Below are 22,619 nucleotides of genomic sequence, written 5' to 3' on the forward strand. Positions count from 1 at the left end.
CAGAGAAGGTGCTAAAAACCCAAGATAAGTGGTGAGGAACAAGGCCAGGGTGGCCCAGGCAGCTACATTTTATTTTTTAAAGGACCCTTTTGTGTTTTGTTAATTGTCTGAGTGAACATTTCTCCCAGGCAGAGACAACCTCTGTTTTCATAGAATTCCTCCAGGGAGAGGTGCCGGAAGTGAGCTGGAGTCCAGTCCCTCTCCTCCTCCGTTGTTTTCCAGCTATCTTTCAGATGTCTTTATACAGAGAAGGAAACTGCACTATCTATTCTTAGCAAGGAAATTCTCCTTGCTATTTAAATAGTGTTTCTTCTATGTCTTTTAATCATGAGCATAGAGGGCACTGTTTTATGGAGCTGGGTTGATGTAGAATTCATAAAACTATGTGAATAGTTACCACTTGATTAGAGTAGAATCAGTGACTTGACACTTGGCCAGGTCTTTGCCCAGACACCTTTTAAAGCAGCATCCAGCAGTTGAAACCCAAGCAGATGCCGCTCCTGGTGTGCACAAAGGTCCTGAAAAAGTGTGTTTCTGCATGCCCAGCAGTCTTTGGGAGGATGGAAATGCCTAAAAGACATCTTAGGAGTCTTGGCTTATTTTAATAATTTCTTGATGTAGCAACAGTACTTGTTGTATCCAGTAATTGTTCCTCTCCCTGGAGTCTTGTCCCCTCTCCATTCACGCTTTCCGTCTGCTATCTCCAAGTTCAGGAGGCAGCTGGGGGCTAGCAGGAGTGGGTGTGGCACCCGTAGCTAGCTGTCTGCTGGCATCCAGCTGTTTCAGGTCTCCTAGGAAACCCACCTCCCCATGTACAGAGAAGGCAGGCATCTTAAATATACCTGCCACAGTGCCAGACGTCCTCGTACCAGAAATCCATTCAGTTAGAGCTCGGAGATGTTTTCTCTTCGGTGTCTCATGGACTTGTGCATAGCTTTGGGCCGCAGGTCCCTGTGCCGAGTTTAGCACGGAGGCAAACAGTTCTTTACTGGAATTCGTCTCCTGGGCGGGTGGGACAGGAGGCCACCAGATAGGGGAGCAGCCTTCCAGAACTCTTCTGCCCCACGTGTAAGTTAATGAACATAGGAATGAGTGGCAGACTGACTTCCCTTCTTTCTAATTTTGACTCTCTGGGGCAGGGCAGGAAATGGATAGGAGATGAGTCAGCAGCAGAGGGAGAGTGTTGTAAGAGGGTGGTCAGGACAATGGAGGCAGAGGACCTTGAGGGTTGTCGAAAGGTTCTGGGTGGAACTGGGCCTGCTGGACGTAGAAGGTGGCTTTTCTCACTGTAGATATATTGAACTGAAGGCACAGGGTTAGGATGGAATTTCTCGTTTTGAGACCAGCTGGGAAGTGGCCCTCCGTGTAATTTAATAGGCTTGGGACGATGTGCTTGGCATGTGTAGAAACGTCTGTTTTCTGAAAAGAAGGCTTATTTTCCCACTGGTTGTATTTCAGCCAGAGCGTACTCCCTTGACTTTCTAAACAGTGTTCAGAAAAAGTAGTTTGAGTAAAATGAGTAGTTTCAGTCTAGACTGCAAGGAGAGGGAATCACCTTCATTTCACAATGGAGTTGCATTAGATTTTTGTGAGATTTTCAGCAAGGTGAGGGCAACATTTCCTGAAATGGAGGGAAAGGGCTTAATCCAAGCACACCAAAGGCTATGTAAACCACACTTGTTATTTGGATGCATTTTAAAATAAATTAGCTTCCTTTTTAGTACTTTCTTCCCTCCCGCACCCATAGATACGGAAGCAAAAACTCACAATATCTCTTGTCAAAGCTGAATGGAAGTCCAGTGTCATTTTTAATGTTAGAAACCCAGAAACAAAACGAAGAAGAAATTGAGTGTTGCATCCGAATTAGCATTTAAAGTGGCATGTTTATATCAAAAGAGAATGGTGTAATATATCCTGAGAGTAAAGAGAGGACTGCAGCCTGTGAAAGAATGTCAATTGCATTTATATATTCATCGAAGAGCTGGTTTGGTATTTGGCCTGTGTTGGCAGCGGCCTTTATTCTGCCTGTCCTCATCTTCTGCGAAGGGAGCTGGGGAGGGACCTGCCAGGTGGAAGCAAAGTTGGATTGATCCTCTGACCTTAGAAAATTGTAGGGAAACCTTAATTTTGCCCCAAGGCAAGAAGGGCTAGGTCCCCTCGGGAGGGTTCTCAAAATACACCTGCATTTCCAAACACACCTGGGAGTGCAGATTAGAATCTGGGCGTGTTGGGGGTGGAGGCTGTTAGACCTTCACCCGGTTCTCCATGTGAGCCTAAAATGCCGCCCCCCCTACCTCCCCATGGTGAGAAGTGTTAGAGCTTCAGGGCCTGTATGGTGGCAAAGTGGATTTCTGGATGCCCCTAAGGCCAGAGGATAAGTTCTCTACTTCATCTTTGCTAGAATAACTCTTTAACAAAAACGAATCAAGCAGGAATTTGGAGAGTTTTTCAGTGAGCACTCCTCACTCTGAGAGGCTTGTGTAGGCTTGTACAGCAAACCCCCGAGGCTGGTGAGTGATTGCCTCTGGTTTCTCACTAAAAGCCACCTTTTCAGGTCTATTCCTCAGTGGGCATTTCAGAGCATGAGGAGCCACACACACTGCCTGGATTTCAATCCTACTTCTGCCATTTAACTAGTGCTGTGACTTTCAGAAGGTCACTGAGCCTCTAGGTGTCTTTGCTTCCTCATTTGTAAAATGGGAAGAATTGAGAATTAAATCAGCTAATATTTGTAAAGTGTTTACAACAGTGTGTGGCCTACTTTAAGTACTAAGTACATGTTCTGTAAAATAAAGAGTACCAGCAGTGAAGCCCTCCCTGTGCCATCCCCTCCCCCATCTCTTATTTTTGTTCTCTAGAGTTAGACCAAAGACTGCAAAATAGGCTGGGAAAATTCCTTTAAAGCCGGATCATTTGCAGAGCATTTTCTGAGGAGCTGGGATTTTCTCAGCTTTTGTTAGTGGTGAGGTTTTTAAGAGGGCGTTTGGCCCAAGAGCCTTGGGTAGACCTTTCCCTTGCATCCCATGATGGTCAAACCTGGTAACAGGAGATTTCTAGGTGTGCTGTGGGGACGGACTCCACACATGTTCTGGCTCTGTGTCATCAGGCTATGAGGGAACTCTTTGTGCTCAGTGACCCCTCTTCCAGAATAAGCCATCACCCTAGACCTGCCTATCCTTTTTCTCAGCATACTATACAGTTCAGTTCTTAAAATTGTGTTTTGGGGTAGACAGGTGTTGAGGAAAATGAAGCGGGCTATTATTTATGTCCGTACCAAAAATTTTAGTCAGAATTTCATACCTGGAAGAAACTTGAACAGAACTCTGACTGGGCAAACCTTTATTTGAGAAGTGTGGAATTAACAACACAAAGGATTGGAGATTTCCTTGTGCTTAGCCTAGTTCCTTGACTGTGAACTGTGACCAGAATTTAGGGTTCCTGCCTCCAGGGATTGGAAAGCAGCCTTTCCTTTTTAAGAGTGTGCTTGAGGGACGCCTGGGTGGCTCAGTTGGTTAAGCAGCTGCCTTCAGCTCAGGTCATGATCCCAGCGTCCTGGGATCGAGTCCCACTTCGGGCTTCTTGCTTGACAGGGAACCTGCTTCTCCCTCTGCCTCTACCTGCCACTCTGTCTGTCTGTGAACACTCTCGCTCCTCTCTCTCTGACAAATAAATAAATAAAATCTTAAAAAAAAAAAAAAAAAAGAAAAAGAAAAAGAGTGTGCTTGAGTTAGAAAGAGATAATCAGCAAGAAAATGGGTGTGCTTTGTTCTGGAAGACAGGAGTTTTAGCATTGACGTCCACAGTGTGGATCAAATAAATGGTAGACGCCCCCCCCGTATGCTTGACTTCACCATGCTTGTCCTGGTTTCTTGGGACATTTTGGAAAGCTTAACCCCAACTTTTCTTGAGTTTCACACTTAGAACTGCAACCAAAGGGAAGGCCTCGAGGTACACCCCAGAACTGCCAAGGAACAAGGTTTAGTCGGACTAATCTGGAGACTGGGGAGAGCCTGGCTGTGTGGCAGCTTCAGTAAGTGCTGTCCATTATTCCCTGAGACATGAGACAAGTGGCCAAGTTCTCTGTTGCCCTCGGTACCCTGTGGTGTGGAAGTGAGTTAAGCCCTCTGAGGGGGATCTCGGAGAGGTGGGTAGTAGCTGCAAGATCGCATGTGTGTCTTGATGTTTCTCCTTAGAATCTCTCCTGTTTCCTCAGCTGTTCCTGATGCCAGAGAATTCAGCTCCCTGCCCTTTTACTCTTTGTGGCAGCTGACTGTCCAACCTCCATAGCTGGGAAGAAGTTATTTGAGGATTCCCTCTTTGTTTTCCTGCAATAGGGTTCTCACCCTCTGAGAATCCTGGTGGGTCGTTTCTTTCATCTGAATACATGTGCATTGACTTCTCACATTTTGTTCGATAAAGTCCCCTCTCCTTGGATGAGTTAGAGGGCGTCTGCGCGCTCAGGTTGTGGAATATAAGATGAGACCATAGAACATGCCAGCAGCTGGACACATCTCCCATGGCCTTCTGGGCTCTGTTTTACCTCAAACACCACCCAGGTAACTTTTGAGTAGTACCATAAGAAAATTCTATGCAGAGAGTTCTCTAATGAGGGGGAAGAGTTTCCTTAAGGGTGTTCTATTACTTTTTTTTAAAAGATTTTATTTATTTCTTTGACAGACAGAAATCACAAGTAGGCAGAGAAGCAGGCAGAGGGTGGGGGGGTGGGAAGCAGGCTCCCTGCTGAGCAGAGAGCCCGATGTGGGGCTCGATCCCAGGACCCTGAGATCATGACCTGAGCCAAAGGCAGAGGCTTTAACCCACTGAGCCACCCAGGCGCCCCTGTTCTATGAATTTTACTTGCATGTGGAATAGGTAACATCTATTTGAGCTACCAAAAAAGGTTAAATTTTTTTTTTTTAAATGAAGTTTGTAATCATAATAAATTCAAATATGCATATTATATTGAGGGAAAGATTTTGAAATGCCTTTATCCTATAACTATAAAATCTTTCAAGAAATATTTGCCTATTTTGTAAATGTTTCTGTGAAAAGTGTTCTTGTTCTGTTAGAAAATATTACTTTGGCCTATGCTTTGTGCTCTCTATTGTATAGGAAAAGTGATTTCTAACTTCTGTGTGTCATCCAAATCGATGGGATTAACACGGGAATGGCATTAGCCCTGGGTGCCAGTCTCTTACTAGACCCTGATTTTCCAGTGCTGTCTTTTCCTGTGACTGTCGGAGGTGGTCTGTACCTATCCTTAGGCCAGTTTTGAGCAGAGCTTATCTTTGGGGTTTATTTTCATGTTCCAAGAACTGAAAAGGGTATTTGCTTTGAGAAGTTGGCACCATATGACTTGCTTCTGTAGCTGCTGCAGAGCATAGGGTAATGTTTAATGCAGGGACAGTGGGGACCATCCCTCTAAGCTGGCAGCAGGACAAAGCGGGGGTGTGTTCTTTTCTTAGCTCCCCTTGGCCTCTGTGCTGAGGCACTAAGTGGTATTTGCTCTGCATGGGGCACATGAGTGAGATCACCAGGGGTTTGGCATTTCAGGGTATAAAGCATAGTGTTTAGTATCTTAACAAATCAAGAATCAATTATCTGGGAGAATAAGCAGAAGGTTTTTTTTATGTCTAGGATAGATTAGTTTAAATGCTAAAACCACTTCTTGTGGATTAAAGAAGCATTTGGAGGCAATGGAGTCTAATTTTTAAAATGCACTTGACATCACATACCAAAAAGGAATTAGTAGATTAGTACATGGGTTTTATGTCTTAGGGGAACAGGGTTGGTTTTTGTTTTTGTTTTTGTTTTTGTTTTCAGGTGGGATTCCAAGGTATTATCAATTTGTATGTAAATGCAGTTGATCCTGATAGAATTGCAGGGAAAAACACTGTCATCAAACATCTGGTTAAAGCATGTTACTTAATTATTATCTTTGAGAATTCAGGCCACTTAGTTTATTCTCATTTTTCTTTCCCTTTTTCTGAGAGGTGTTGGTCAGACTTATCTTGAAAACCACAGGAGGAACAGTCATGGTGGTTGTTGTTTGTGGAGATAACTTAAAAGAGGAATTATAGTAAAGGTAGTGGACAGTGGTACTTCTTGAGGCTCTGTCAGATCTTTCTCTCTGTCCAGCACAAACCTGTAGGCTCCCATTTAACATCACCTAAGTTGTATGATGTTAAGTAGTCAATGAAATGGATTTCATTTGTATTACTCTGCAGCAGAATTTAAAACCGTGTGAAACAAGCACGCAAAACACACCAGAAAAGCTTCTTCTCATGAAATTCCATGTAGCATGACCCAGTTACAGCTGCGCTAAGGGCAGTAGAGCCCTACGTGATCTAGCAGCTAATGTTTTCCCCAACAGCTAACAGTGCCCCACCCCTGCCAACACCTTTAAAAAGGAAAAAGAAACAAACAGCTTTATGCAAGAACAATTCACATCCAGTAAACTGCACTTAAAGTGCACAATTTCATAAACTTTGTCATACACCCGTGAAACCACCACCTCATCAAGGGAATGAAACAGTCTTGCCCAGAAGTTTCCTCTTACTGGTCTGTTAGGACTCCCTCTACTGCTGCCCCCACCCCCCACCACCATGTGAAATCAGGCAGTTTTTAATATTTTCCATCCCTAAAGGGTAGTTTGCATTTTCTAAAATTTTCAATAAATGCAACAATACTGTTTGTACCGTTTTTTATTTTGTCTTGTTAAGTAATGTCGTATTGAATGGGTACAGTTTGATTATCCATAGTTTGATTATCCATCCATTTGTTCATGAACATTAGGGTTGCTGATAGTTTTTGGCCATTATAGATAACACTGTGATGTATGATTGGTAAATTTTCTCCCAACTTGTGGCTTGTGTTTCCAGTCTCTTTACAGCATTGATAATGAACAGATGTTTTTAACTTTGATGAAGTCTGTGTTATCAGTTTGTCCTTTCAATGAACATGGTTAACCATCTTTGCCTAACCCAGATCACAAAGCTTTTCTCCTGTTGTTTTTCTAGAATGTTTATAGTCCTGAATTTTACAGTCATGAATTTAAGCGATCCCTTTTGAGTTCAGTCTGTATATGGGTGAAATATGGATTGACGTTCATGTTCCTGCATGTAGGTATCTAATTGTTGTAGCACCATTTGTTGAACAGATCATTCTTTCTCCCCTGAATTGTTTTTTAATCCTTGTTGGAAGTCAGTTGTCTTTATTTGTATGTGTCTTTTTATAGACTACATTCTTTCTCATTGACCTATTTGTCTTTATACCAATACCACATTGTGTTGATTATTGTGGCTTTATACTAAGTTTAAATATTAAATAGTGTTCATTCTCCATCTTGATTTTTTTCCCTAAATTTTATTGGCTCTTCTAGGTTCTTTAATTTTTGAATCATTTGGTCAATTTTTACAAAAACAAAAAACCTGTTGAGATTTTTACTGGAATTGAATTAACTTTGTAGATCAGTTTGAGAAGCTGTGAAGTTTTCCAGTGGTGGTTACAGTTAAACTGTAGTCTTAGAGATGGATTAGGGAGGATAAAATGTGGGGTATTATAGTGTGGAGAGACAGGGGCGGAGTTGCCCGCCAACATGGACTGATGGAGGAGCGGGGAGGCATAGTTGGCAGAGTCTGAATTGAGGAATGAATGACTATAAATGAGCGAGCAAATATTTCATAAGAAAAATCCCCTCAGAGAAGCCCAAGAAAAATGGTTGGGTGGTTTGTTCTGGAAGCCAGTCAAGTAATTATTTCAAGCTGAAGTTAGAGGGAAGTAGGTGCATTTCTTCTAGAAAGAAGAATATAATGGAGAGCTCAGGGTCAGCATAGTTGGAAAGGGAGGAGGAAGACATGAACAGATGGGATTCTAGAACCTCATGTGTTTATGGAAAGCTTGTAATACAGGGAACAAACTTTAATATTTTCTACAATGACTCAGTCTAACAGAACAATGAAGGTTACTTGTGCATTTGAACTGGTGGTTGATCTAGAACAGTAGTTCTCAGCCAGGGGCAATTTTTGTCCACAAAGAGGATATTTGACAATGCCTAGTGACATTTTTGATTGTTGCAACTACGGGAGAGTGGGATTTCTTTTATTATCTAGTGGGATGCTGCTAAACATTCTACAATGTTCAGGGAAATCACAGTCTCCAACAAAGTCTTATCTCCCCAAAATGTCAATAGTGTTCAAGTTGGGGAACCCTGGTCTGGGGAGGAAGGACTAGAAAAGAGAGTAGAGTGAGAGTGAAACTGATAGGTTTCTTTGGCTCCTTTTGTCTGTATTGTCTGGAGGAGAACTACTCTGTTGGGTAGTAACCATGGACAGTTATTCTGGATGATGAGGAATTAGTCTGTGGAAATCTTCAGGTATTTCCAAAAGATATCTAAAAATGTTACCAAATAAAGCTAGTTTAACAAAAACATGGCTTGACTGCAGATAAATGGAAGAAATGTTGAACATCTGAGTTAATTTGCTTAAGAGGAGATTATTTGTTTAGATATGGTGTTGGCCATAGATGAATATCAATTGGGATACTTTTTTTTTTTTTAAGATTTTATTTATTTATTTGAGAAAGAGAGTGAGAGAGAGAGATCAAGAACAGGGAAGCAAGGGTAGAGGAAGAAGTAGGCTCCCTGGTGAGCAGGGAGCCTGCTGGAGGACTCGATCCCAGGACCCTAGGATTATGACCTGAGCTGGAGGCAGATGCTTAACCAACTAAGCCACCCAGGCACCCTTCAGTTGGGATACTTTTGATTGCAGGTCATAAAGAAAAGTTCACTCAAAGTGGCTGAAAAAAATAAATGAACTTTACCAGCTCATGTAACTAAATGGGCCATGGTCCTGGCAGGGGTTGATCCTAAGGTTCATTGTTGACACAGGACCCATTTTCTCCTTCATCCCATTTGAGCTTTCCTTCATAGGTCACACATGGCTGCCAGGAGTTTTCAGGGTTAATTTTTTCTTATGCATTCTCGTCACAAGAAGATATTTCTTCTTCTGTCATGATGAGTTGTGGTTTTTTTTTTTTTTTTAAGTGTGCCATTTTAAATTATATGTCCCCCTTGAATATGGTAACATTAAAACAATTCTTCCATTAGCTTGGACTCATGTTATCCCGTACGGTAGCCACTAGCCACATATGGCTATTGAGCTCTTGAAATACAGCTTGTCTAAATTGAGATATGAAATAAGAATGTGGAATAGCTAATTAATAATTTGTATGTTAAGTATATTTAGGGATTTATTGAGTTAGAATGCAAGTACATAATTGGAAATATTTCCATGCGGTTGTTTTTTTTTTTTTTTATTTTTTAAAATGTGACTACTAGAAAATTAAAATTCTAGAAGCGGCTCCAATTGTGTTTCTTGTCTACAGAATTACCTTAGACCATTCAGGTGTCCCTGGGCGTCTGACCCACCCAAACCACATGCTAACAGACATATGGGAGAGAGATGGAATGGTGACCGGGCAAGCAATTAAACATGGATACTGTGTTGACTGGCATAATCAAAGAAAGGAACGGTTATTTGCTACTGTTTCACTGAGGATGAATGTCTGGAAATACGGCTCTACTACCGCTAATAAGAGTTAATAATTGTTTCTGAAATATATTTTTGAAAATTTTAAGAGTATCATGGTGCCCTTAGCCACTAGTGAAACAGCACAGAAATACACTAAGAGAAAGTGAGTAATCCTTCTCCCTTCTAATCCCTGATTCCACTTCGATCCGTAGGTAGGTGTTAATCTGGTCTGTGTTCCTCCCTGCCTTCCTTCATGTACATGTGAGTGCATCACACATGCTGTTCTGTTGCTGCTGTGGCTGCCATTTTAAGAATGGGATTATGGTACTTCAGTTTGCTTTTCTTACCTTACCAGTTTGCTTTCATTGCCTCCAAGTTAGCATCTACCAATTTATCCTGTTCTTTGAAATAATTGCATATTATCGATATATCACATTTCATTTAACTGTTTCTCCCATCCTGGGCGGTATGCGATTTCCAAGCCCCCATCTTCCTCTGCCACACAACAAACAATGCTGCAGTAAACATCTTTGTACCTGTGTCCTTACGTACTGGTCCTTTTTTTTTTTTTCTTCTATAGGATAGATTCCCAGAAGTGGAATTGCTTGGTCAAACGGTATGTGTATTTTTAATTTTAACAGATAAAACTAATTATTTTCCTCAGAGGAATAGCAAATGATATTTATGCGTAAGAGTGCCCATTTCCCACATTCTCATCAGCATTAGATGTCATTGCTCCTTTTAATTCTTACCAATCTAATTGTCCCTGATCATTCATTTACCTTTTTCCCACTACTGTTGATGTTGAGAATATTTTCACATGTTTATTATCCATATGAATTTCTCTTTTCTTCACTTCATCTTCATTTCCACTGCCCATTTTTCTGCTTGGTAATGTGTTTTTTTTTTGTATTTTCTGAGAGTTACTGTGTTTTAGAAATGTTAATCCTGGTTATATGTGTGCAAATATATCTTTATCATTCTTCTCTCCGTGTGGGATGTCTTTTGCCACATGAAAATTGTTAATTATTATTTAATCAAATATGTCTGTCTTTTTCTTTATTGCTTCTGAGATAATCTGTTTTGTTCAGGGTCGTGTGTGTATCTCAAGGTCATATAAATATTTTCCTCTGTTTTCTCCCCAGTTTTTAAAACCTTCAAATCTGCCTGCAATTTTTAAGTTTTGTACATGATATAAAGTAGGATTCTGTCTTTATTAGTTTATAGTTATTACAAGAACCTTTATCATGGGATTGAAATGTTATCTTGCCACATATAAGGATGCCATATATATTTGAATCTATTTCTGGACTCTGTATTCTGATCCCTATCCATTTCTGTGCCAACACCATTCTGTTTTGAATGCAGTGGCTTTCTAGGGAGTTGTAATGTCTGGTAAGTTGTCCTTCACTGGTCTTCTCATAGTTTTCATTGTTGTTTTTAGCCATTTGTTTTTTCCATACTTAAATTTAAAACTTAAAGTTGGAGAATTTTATCTTAAATGTTTTGAATATAAAAGGTCATATAACAATATATAATAAATAGAATTAAATTAGTAATTCTCAGTTTGGGGATCTTGTCACTTGGTATTACTAATTGGAAAATATTTATTGATAAACTGAGGACTTGTTTCTTTTGTGACTTTTGATTCTTTTCTTTATAAATTAATTTATTTTCAGAAAAACAGTATTCATTATTTTTTCACCACACCCAGTGACTTTTGATTCTTTAAATGTGATTTTACTTTGTGTCTGTGATAATTGTATAATTACCTCAAAATGGAGAAATGGGGGTTACAGGCATGCCATGGTTGAAATCTATCCAAAAAGTAGATTATTGCATTAAAGCTCCAGTAATGAATGCCCTCAGTGACTGTGACCTTGTAATACTTTGTATTTCTGTTTATGTGCCAAACTATAAAATATACTCAGACTTGGATTGGTTGGTGGCTAGCTAAATAATATAAAGAAAGAACTGTAGGCGGGCATAACAAACCATGTATCTTGTGATCTTTTATGATTTCATTCTTCTAAACCTTAAATAATCTTGACCTAAGAAACTGTCACACCTGAAATTTTGGGTAAACTTGTCTAATATTTTACATGTTTTTGATACTTCTCAACTTTATGTTACTGTGATAACTTAATTGTGTTCACTGATATTTTGCTTTTTTGGAAACTTTACTTATAATATTAAAACACTAAATAACTGTGTTTTTCTAAGGGGATTTGAAATATAACCATTAAAAGTGCATGTGATAAAAATAATAGTAATGTTGTCTTACAGAAAAATATATATACAAACACATACAAGGTCTGTATTTTGCTTATGAAAGCAAAGGGATTTCCCCATGTAGAGTCCGCCCATGTTTCATTAATTAATTAGAAAAAAACATTAGTTTTGTAGCCAAAAATGAGATGGTAAAATAATTAATGTATTGTGATTATCATTGAATGAAATACTTGGACAAAAAACAATTATGTTTTTAAAAAATGAGATTCTTCGTAATTTTAATGGTATTATAATTCAAATAAATTAATTGGTATGGCAATTTGGGGCATGTGTATGAATATTAAAGACAGTAATTTAGAAAAGGAGAGGGAATTCATTTAAATTATTCACACTGAGACCAAAAAAAGGACTTAGTTTAGTTAGAGTTAAATTTAAACCATCTATGTGAACTTTGAATCTTTATTAAATCATAGATAGCCAAGTGGAATTTTTCTCTTCTGTTCTAAAGGTACTGAACAGTTAGCTCCCAGCTGCCATCCAGTTCATAGATCCAGTGCCATCCTGCAGACACTTCATGTCCCTGCCTTCTGGCCTCTAATACTCCTTTCCACTAACGGTCAACCAGACTCTTTCAGGAGTATAACCGGCAGCCATGATTGGGGTAGGGAACATTTTGTTGGTTTCAGAATGGATTTGTTTGGTTTTGTTTTGTGCTAAAGCTCAAGGATGCTTTCAACAGTGTGTACAGGGGTGGAGCTGTTCATGTCAGATAAACCAAATTGAAGGAATGTCTTCTGCAGGGCCCTAGCAGAAATTTCAGGGACAGAGGAAATGGTACTTAGAAGCCACTGAACAAGTTGAGCCTACCAAAAGCCCCAAGCCCCGATCTTGTTCTGTCATAGGTAACAAGTGATATAAACAGTGCTAAATAAAAGGCTTATCATGTTTCTGGTGTTGCCAAAAAGACTGTATTTTAATCCACTCAGATTCTGTTTTCTGTCCTCAAGTGTTAATCAGGATCAACACTGACAGTTGACAAACATAAACTTAAAAAGATATCATTGGACTATATTTTAAATACAATCATGGATATAAATTCTACATTGTTAATTTTAAGACAAATTTGTTATTTATTTTTAGGATTTTTATTTATTTATTCGACAGAGAGAGACACAGCAAGAGAGGGAATACAAGCAGGGTGAGTGGGAGAGGGAGAAACAGGCTTCCTGCTGAGCAGGGAGCCTGTTGGGGGCTCGATCCCAGAACCCTGGGATCATGACCTGAGCCAAAAGCAGACGCTTTAACCCACTGAGCCACTCAGGCACCCCTGTTTTTAAATATATGCAGGCTAGTGCAGGAACTGAAAAGCATAGTAAAAAAAACAAACAAAAAGCCAGTAAGTAACTATATGATAAGGTTAATAATAAAGGAATTGTTTTCAAAACTAATGTCAAATAGTTAAGACTTCAAGTAGCTCTAGGGCTGCCTGAACCTAGAGACTTGGGAAAATTTGTTTAAAACAGGATAGAGAGGGACACTTAGGTGGCTCAGGCTGTTAAGCCTCTGCCTTTGGCCCAGGTCATGATCCCAGAGTCTGGGATTGAGTCCCACAACGGGCTCTCTGCTCAGTGGAGAGCTTGCTTCTCCCTCTGTCTCTGCTGTTCCCTCTGCTTGTGTGGACTCTCTCTCTCTCTGACAAATAAATAAAATCTTTAAATAAATACATAGATAAATAAAAATAGTATAGAGAACCCCTCTCTGTGTTTGTCAAACACACATAAACAACCATCATAAATAAACCACATAAACAACAAACATAAACCACAGGCTCTGGTCAGGGGTTGGAATGACTGTTTATCAGGTTTTTTTCTTGAAGCCAGAAAAACCACAGTTCCCACAGTATATCACCAGTGTGTTTACAAAGCCACTCTGAGTAGAGGCCTTGAAATCTGACATGGGGAGGATACAAGAACCAGAAAAATCAGAGTAATGCTCACAGGACAGGAAGAATGAGGAGGACAATCCCCCACATCTGCAACACTGTATCGAATACATCACCTCTGCTGATTTCAATGAACTGACCAGGGTTACTTGGAATCCCTGCACTTGACAAAAAGATGTGAAGCCAGTGATGGTACTCCTGTGCTGCCCAAAAAAACAGCGACATAGCTCCCAGAGGATCGCAGGTATTGGGTTCGAAGCAATATTCCCGAAGCCTGCAGATATCATTCCTGGACCTAATGAGATGAGGTAAACCGTAGCCCACCTTAACTAATAGGCATTCTTAATCTAGATCACATTGAAACAGAACACCTTATATGATATTGTACTTTCAAACAATGGAAAAATCTTAAACTAGAAATTAAACCTGAATCAAGGTAAATATTTTGTGCAGATTTTCGCTTTAAGATTTGCCAAGGTTGCCTCCAAGTGACCAAGGCAGAATGTGACTTCACGTACCACTGGAGTAATTTAATCTTATCCTCTTGTTCTTGTTAAAATCTTACCCTCACTGAATATCACTTTCATGTGTTTTGCACTGTCTGAAGTGATCTCCAAGTAGAGTATTACCAGTTTCTCATCTTTATTTTGCTTTAGCCTACTGCTAGAATATGTTAAACCTTCCACACATGGGAGGTGGAAGAAAATATTGATGCAACAGATCCAGTGTAAAGTGTGAGACTTCCATATTGCTTCGATTTTAAACAGGTCTGTTGCTAGTAAAGTGTAGTATCATCAGAGAAGATTTATGTCTTAAGGAGTGAGCTCCCACCCTGTCCCTGGGCTGGTGGCAGAAATTATAAATCAGCTGTGAGTGTGACGAAAGCACTTGTCCTTTCTGCTGTCAGGGCGTTTCCCCTTGAGAACTGTGTTGAGACTTCTCCATTATACAGGTCAAGCTGCTGGGTCAATAGTCAATGACCCTTCCTCTCTGTGCCTTAAAGAGGAAAGCTGCTGCTTTGGGGAAACCTCTTATGAGCTGGGGACATGTACTGCCAGCTGCATCTAACTTCCAAGTTAAATTATGTCACAGGATGACTTTTTAAAATGACACATTAAATCTGACCCCGAGTTATTAGTCCCCACGATATTTTTATACATCTTTTTTTTTTTTTTTTTTTTTGACAGAGAGAGAGAGAGAGATCACAAGTAGGCAGAGAGGCAGGCAGAGAGAGAGAGGGGAGGAAACAGGCTCCCGGCGGAGCAGAGAGCCCGACGCAGGGCTTGATCCCAGGACCCTGGGATCATGACCCCAGCTGAAGGCAGAGGCCTTAACTCACTGAGCCACCCAGGCGCCCCTATTTTTGTATATCTAAATGTTAGAATGTCAGTCTCCTTGAGTTTTCTGTTGTCATTTCTGCTACCATTCAAATTCTAATGAATGGAATAGCTATTTGGAGAGAGAGAGAGAGGGGAAAAAAAAAAAGAGCCACCTCCATTGGTATCTTCTCCTGCTATTAGATTTTTCCAAGGCCAGCTTACAATCTCTTAGAGAGGGGTAGGTCTATTCAAACGTATGAATAGAAAACTTCAAAAGTGAACCTCTCAAAGCAGTAGAATATAAAGATATTTTAAATATAATTGCAGTTGAAAAAAAAATATATATATATATATACAAATGCACCTGTATTCAGTAGTAGGAAAAAAAATCAAAGCATTTCTCCTTAATGCCATCCTGAGGTATGGAACATGTTGTAAGAATGAGTAGAATATTCACAGGAAGGAGTGCACCTCAGCATTCTCCAATTTAGGACAGCACATGTCCCCCAACCTTTAATTTATCTGACCGGGTCTCCACCAGATCTGTTAAGGCCCCTTCATTTTCATCTTCTTAGACACCCAGCCATGGAGCATAAGATCACATTTGTAGGGACACTGTGACTGAACAAATATTTTCCTTTACATGGTGCTTTCAGAAGAATCCTTTTATCTTCTAGAGGGCCAGGATCCTTGGATGTCTGAACAATGAAGAATCTTAGCCAGCTATTTCCACACCAGAACCCTTGGAGCTTAACATACTTTGAAGTAGATTGCTCCCCATTGCAGGGCCACAATAAAAAGTGGGTTTTTTCATAGTCTTTACATTGATGTTTGCAAAGCCAGATGGCTTTGTGAAATGAGCCCCAAAGCAGTATAACTGATTAAAAGAAATGCCAGGTAGTTGAAGGCTTTCGTACCCAATGTGAGGCTGACAGAAAGAATTGTTCTCTTGGGGTCCGTTAATATTGGGGAATCTCATGCCCATCTTTAGGGGTCAGCCAATGACAATTGAGACAGGTGTTGGCAGCAGGAGCCTTAAAAAATGAAGGCTGAAAAAAATCTTTCTAGCCAGCCGTTGGGAGACCTGCCTGAAAAAGAAAGGAAACGGGCCAGTGACGAAGTGCTTTGAGGACCGTAGGTACTTGTGAGGCTGCGGCTCACATACTTCAGGCTATCTTCTCGTTTTTGGCTTGCTAGTACTGTATCTTGAATATGCATCCACCAGAAACCCCAAGGTTCCTCTGCCTCACGCCTTGGGGCCACTGTCATCCTGCTTCTCTGTAAATGACTCTGTTGAGGAGGGCAGAGCTCTGGCTTTTTTTTTGTTGTTGTCCCTGTAGAAATTATTCTGCTCGTGTTTGTGACCCTGAGCACTGACCTTAACCTAAGAGCCCAGTACTGTATATTTTAGGCTGTTGGTTGGAAGACTGATGGAATCTGGCCTTGTCGCTGGAGGCATTCAGAGATGTAACAAATTGTTCTCTGCCTTCATAACCCACCGTCCGATGATTGGGAAATGGGGTTCAGAGCAGACGCAAGCTCGAAGATGAGCTTTAAAAACCTGTCATCAAGAGGGAGCCGGCCCTGAGTTCGGTTGTTTTTCTATCATCAGAAAACACTTCAATCCTGCAATGTATGTTATGTGATAGAGGCCTGAGAACCAGACCTTCCTGTTCCATTTTCTCCCTGTTGCCGTCTCCTGTCAGTGAGTGACTCATCAGACGTGGTGTTGATATGTTGACAGAGCAGTGATGGCGGAAGACCGAGGACTGCTGTTCCGTGGAGATAGCTAATTTATGAAGAGTTGGTGCATTGTAATCTCTCTGAGCTTCCCTGGTGTCCTTGTAAGGAGGGAAAGAATTCAAACCTGGAGGCATTTCCAAGAACTGTTTTTATGGCAGGAACTGATATGTGTATTCCTATTGTCTATTTCTTGAGTAATAATGTATAATTTGTAATATCTTAATAAGTTACAGTCAACTGGTCTTTATAGAAAATGATACTTACTATTAGTCACACAGGTGACCATCATAAAACTAGAAAATACAGCCGGGAGAAGACGCATTTGAAATTACCCCTTATCTTATCACTTAAAGGAAAGACAGTTTAAAAAGCAGCGAATGTAGCTTTCACTTGTGTCTTTTGATGCATTAAATAATTTTTCCTTTAGGTGTCTACAGTGTTAGAGGCTCCTAGCATTTAAGAAATGGAGTAGCATTTTATTTTGCCGTGAAAATTCTCAGATCATAAAGCATTTATCATTTTTTCTCATTATTTCCTTGTAGAAAAGTAGAAAAGTATAAAGAATAGAAGTTTTCATCCATAATCTCACCATGTAAAGATAGTCCCTGAAAGCATTTTAGTCTGTTTCTCTTCAGGCTCTTTTTAAACTCCTCATTACTTGATGATGATTGATTCTTTGGTGCGCGTTTTTCTTCCAGCAGGGAAGTACTTTCTGGAGCTTCGACCAGTCATAGGTGAGCTGAATACTCTGCTCAAAATGTGGGCACATTTTCTGTGCCTTTGAACCGAAGAGCCAGGAGAGCGACGAGCTGGACCGTTACTCATGGTCATATATGCTTGTTTAGGTACTGAGGCATTTCCTTACTTTGTGTAATTCATTCCAGAAAACTAAAAAATGCTCACATTTTTTCTGCAGCTGTTGGCAGTATTTGTTTAGGTTCAAGGAAGCTTTTAGTTCTTATGTGCAGAAAAATCACTTCTCACAACACATTTTAATAGGTTCCCGTAGTCAACAAAGAGATGACATATTCATTTAGGGAGTAGAACAGGTTTTCTTTGTGTTGCTCTAACACTTGGGGCTCTTTCAGATTTCCCCCGAAACCAGCACTGCAGCCTTTCTTAGCCATGTTGTGGTTTGTGGAGTGATTCATTGATCAGGGAGGGTTTCCCAGAGTTGCTCAGAATGTATCATTAGAGTACCTTTGTGCACGTTGTCCCGCTAGAATGGAGGCTCCCTAGGGCCAGGAGGTTTGGGCCCCTGCTGTATCCTCGGCGCCTAGAACCATGCCTGGTGTATCAGAGTTGTGCCACAAATATTTGTAGATACCATTTTCTGTGTTTTTAAATCCATTATTTCCCTCACTGCTTAACACTCTCATGGACTAACCCTTTAGTTGACTGAGCAATTCCTGAATTCCTACATTACGTTGTTCCAACTTCTAATAATGTGCTGAGCTCCTCGGGGTGCCTGGGTGGCTCAGTCAGTTAGGAATCTGACTTTGGCTGAGGTTGTGGTCATGGGGTTGTGGGATTGAGCCCCAAGTCGGGCTCCATGCTCAGCAGGGAGTCCGCTTGTCCCTCTACCTCTGCCCCTCCCTCCACTTGTGCTCTCTTTCTCTCAAATAAATATTAATAAAATCCTTTTTTTATTTAAAAAAAAAAAGACTGTGATGTGCTCCAAATATGATAGATGTTGGCTTGTCAGCTTAATTTATTTGTGTCTAGCGCAGTGTTATATCATTGTTTGCATTTAAGTATTTTATGGAAACTTGTAAAAGTGATGAAATAGTTGCTGATTAATATTTCAGTGTTCTTCTAGTCCTCTGTGTAAAGAAGTACAAGGGGCGCTTGGGTGGCTCACTCCATTCAGTGTCCAACTGTTGATTTCAGCTCGGGTCGTGACCTCAGAGTCCTGGGATTGAGCCCAGGTCAGGCTCTGCATTCAGCACAGAGTCTGCTTGGAATTTTGTCTCCCTCCTCCTCTGCTTGCGTGCTCTCTCTCTCTCTCTCTCTCTCTCTCTAAAATAAATAAATAAATAAATTTAAGAAGTGCAATATAAATTTAATACTATCCTAACTTCTAATTTATCCGTTCAGTTTTTTTCTCCAGGAGAATATTAAGCATAAGTGATGTACACTTCCATTTACCAATCTGAATTGAGTGCCAGAAATAGATACCTATTCAAAGTGTACTTCCCATTGTTCCGGCTTGATTTCGTTAGATCACAGATTTGTAGGGGAAGGGAACAAGTAACACAGGTGAATAAAATAGATATTCTTTGACAGGAATAAAAAATAGCTGTTTGTGGTTATTCCTGCCATCCTTTTGAATACATTTGTCTGATAATTACTCTCCTGATAGATGGGAGAAAGAAAGAAAAGAGAGGGGGAGAAAAGGGAACCAGTGGGTAATGTGGCCAAAGAACACCACCATTTTAGGTGGGTTGTTTTTGTGGTAGAAGTGTAGCGTGTGAAAGCGTGTATGAGAAGAGTAAAAGCACGTATGAGAATAATAAAGACCAAATTTGTGATGGTGGTTACCTCTTCAGGGAAGGAAGGGAGCCAAGATCATGGAGTGGGAGCAGGGGCCTCAACAGTATTTATTTTTGACATGTCAAGTTGAGTAGTTGTTGATAACCAGGTGGGTATATTATACTATTCCGTTCCTAGATTTTTCATTAGAAACCATAAAAGAGAGTGGATGTGCATAGAAGTGAGACTTCCTTCAGTTCACTTCTATTTATTAAAAGGCTTAGCTTGGGGCGCCTGGGTGGCTCAGTGGGTTAAGCCGCTGCCTTCGGCTCAGGTCATGATCTCAGGGTCCTGGGATCGAGTCCCGCATCGGGCTCTCTGCTCAGCAGGGAGCCTGCTTCCTCCTCTCTCTGCCTGCCTCTCTGCCTAATTGTGATCTCTCTCTGTAAAATAAATAAATAAAATAAAATAAAAATATTTAAAAAAAAAATAAAAATAAAAGGCTTAGCTTTTCCAGCCTCTTCCATTTCCAGTGTCTTCCAGCCCCATGCTCTGACAGAAAGGCCAGGAGAGAGAGAGAAAGGAGAGGTGTGGAAGTAGAGAAACATGTTTGAGAGAGATTGACAGAGAGAATACATTTTCATATGTGAACCTGTTCATCACGAGAAGTGATTATAGGGCCTTCTGTGCTGGTCCTTTGTTCTCATTTTTTCCTTTGACTCAGATACTTCTGTCTCTGCAGAAGCTTTGGCAGTTACCTCTTGGTATAGTTCTTGGTATAGTGTCAGCAGACTCTGACACATAGGTATCCAACCGTGCAGTGTCTGACTTCTCATTGTCTTGGTCACAGTGGTAGGTGATCCACGTTAGGGTGGAGGGTCCTGTGGCTACCCCTCATTCTCACACTGTCTTGGTGAACAGTCCTGAACCACCCCATAGAACATGCATGCTTGGAGCCTCAGTTACATAAACGATGGTCGTGGAAAGCGGTGGCCCTTGACAAGTAGCTTGAGGTGTGGACATTTGAGAGAAAGGGAGCTTTGCCCCAGGCTCACGGAGGTGAGTGGATGTGATCCCGTCACCCCATGTATTAGTGTGCTGGGGCGGCTATCACACAGTGCCGCAAACAAACTTTAGGCTTAAACAATAGAAACGTCTTATCTCACAGTTCCAGGGGCTAGAAGTCAGGGATGAAGGGGTCTGTGGGGTTGTTTCCTCATGAAGTCTGTGAGGGAGGATCTGTTCTCCCAGATCCTTGTGGTTGGCTGGCACTCTGGCGCTCCCTGGCTTGTACATGCATCACCTCGATCTTGGCTTCCATCGTTACCAGGCTTTTCCTCTGTGCATGACTCTTCCTGTGTCCAAGTCTTCCCCTTTCATAGGGACATAGTCATTGGGTTAGGATTCACCCTTATGATCATCTCTAAAGACACTATTTCCAAATAAAGGTCTCATTCACAGGTACTGAGGGTTAGGACTAAGTATTTTCTGAGGTGTGCAGCTCAATTCAAAAAGCCCCTCTGTTCTTATTCCTCCTGCTCAAATGTGGAAGGCAGATTCCCCCTGCCAGGAAGTACGTCCTATTCGAGCTTGTAGTAGTCTGTGCAATGTCCCCTTCCTTTTTCCTGGACTCCTCTGACTGGAAAAACAAAGACAAGTTGCTTGTTCGGGAGAGAGCATTGGAAGGGTGTACTTGGCAGAGAACAAAGCCAGCAGGAAGTAGGAGTTGGTCCTTGCTCTTCCTTTTTCTTTCCATCCAGGCTCTCCTCTACACCTCATTAGAGTAATCTATCGAAATCCAATCAGTTCCACTTTAGATGATGGCAAATGAATACTATTTTTGCTATTTCTGCTCCATTACTTGTGAAGTGGTCCTCTGTGGATGGACCTGGAAACCTCTCACGATTTGTCACATTGTTTCTCTGACAACTGTGATCTGGTGTCTTAACTTTCAAGATGTACCTTTAGAGTACTGCCTTGTATGCTGTTGAGATGAGCTGGGTATAGGCATCTTGGCAGGCCTGGAGGCACTGATGACCTTCTCCCTGCCTTGTCAGGGTGCTTGGGGGAAGGTGCAAAAGGACACGCGGAACCAGTGTGCTCTTCCCTACTTGGAGACTGCCATCCTTGGCAGTGGTGTCTAGTGAACAAGGTTGGACCTTCAGGTGCTTCAAGGAGTCCCTCAAGACAAGGCTCATGCCCAGAATGAAAACTGGCAGAGACACGGACAGAGATATCCAGCTGTGTGCACGGTATTCATGATTGCATTTTGGTTCACAGGTAAAACTGTGATTTTTATTACAATGGTAATGTGCTCAATTAAATGACTATACCTAACGAGACTTCTTACCTCACAGCTAGATAGAGTTATGGTGGTATTACATTTTGACCAGGGAGATCTAAGTTAAAGTTGCTCAAGAGATAACACAGTTTGTTGGAATCCTTTTTCTTTTACTTCCTCCTTCCAGTATGGAATGCATCTGTGTTGGCTAGAGCTCCTGCACCCATATTGGTCCCTGAGGAGACCATTAGGATAGAGTTACCTACTAAGGATGGTTGAACTGGAAGGTACAAGTCTCTTGAGTCTGACCATCTGGTAGTCACCACTCCCAACACTGGATTCTGGGCTTCTGAGAAAGCAGTGAGCTGTTTTGTTTAAGCCACATATGTGGGTTACCAGTCATATACAGTTACAGCTGTGCCTAATCCTAACTGATCCAGAGATCTCCACAGGAACCCCAATCACTGCCCTATAGAGTACACAGTATCTCAGGAAGAAAAGACTGGTCCAAGGAAAAGGAAGAAAGGAGAATTTCTTCCCAAGACCTAAAGAAGGACTAGTCTGTTGTGCCCCATGACATTTTTTCCCCTTAAGGCACCTTCTAGATGAAGTCAAAGAGAAGATTGTGAAACTGTATCCTGCTTAACTGCTCCCTTATTTACTCAGAACTCTGTTTCCTAATGGTGTAGACAGTGTTAGTCATACCCATTTTCTGCCAGCCAACATTGACTTTCAGCAGCATCCCTATCTTGGCAGTACAACACTGATGTGAGCATTTCATTGCTTTTTACCATTGTTTTAGAGAGTTGAATTGAAAACAGAAAAGAACATGCCGTATCAATGATAAAAAGTGTAGCTCTCAGACAGTTAATACAGCCGACACCAGAGGGAAATTATCTGGCTTTCCAAAACGGACTAATAGTTAGCTTCAATGAGACATGGACTCTCCTTGGGTCAGTGGTGTGTGTCGTTGATAGAGAACAAAAAGGACAAAACTGAAAGGATGTGGACAGGTTGGGAGCGTATCAGTGAGGAGTGTGTGAGCCATAATTAGAACGTTTGAACTTTTTTTTTTTTAATCGTTCAAGGAATGAAAAATT

At 41.1% G+C, this 22,619-nt stretch overlaps 1 protein-coding gene across 6 annotated transcripts in view; it reads left to right on the forward strand.

Moving 5' to 3' along the window:
• MAST4 (microtubule associated serine/threonine kinase family member 4) overlaps positions 1-22,619 on the forward strand; it is a 554,271-nt gene that overhangs the window by 287,919 nt on the left and 243,733 nt on the right. For 3 of the 6 annotated variants that reach the window (XM_059417990.1, XM_059417992.1, XM_059417995.1), the window contains one exon: positions 10,111-10,146. The exons of the other annotated variants lie outside the window; for them this stretch is intronic. In XM_059417990.1, the coding sequence (XP_059273973.1) occupies positions 10,111-10,146 (36 nt within the window). The remainder of the gene's footprint in view (positions 1-10,110; positions 10,147-22,619) is intronic. 6 annotated transcript variants of the gene reach the window in all.

Source organism: Mustela nigripes, chromosome 12 (genome assembly GCF_022355385.1).
Source record: "Mustela nigripes isolate SB6536 chromosome 12, MUSNIG.SB6536, whole genome shotgun sequence".
Taxonomy (NCBI): domain Eukaryota; kingdom Metazoa; phylum Chordata; class Mammalia; order Carnivora; family Mustelidae; genus Mustela; species Mustela nigripes.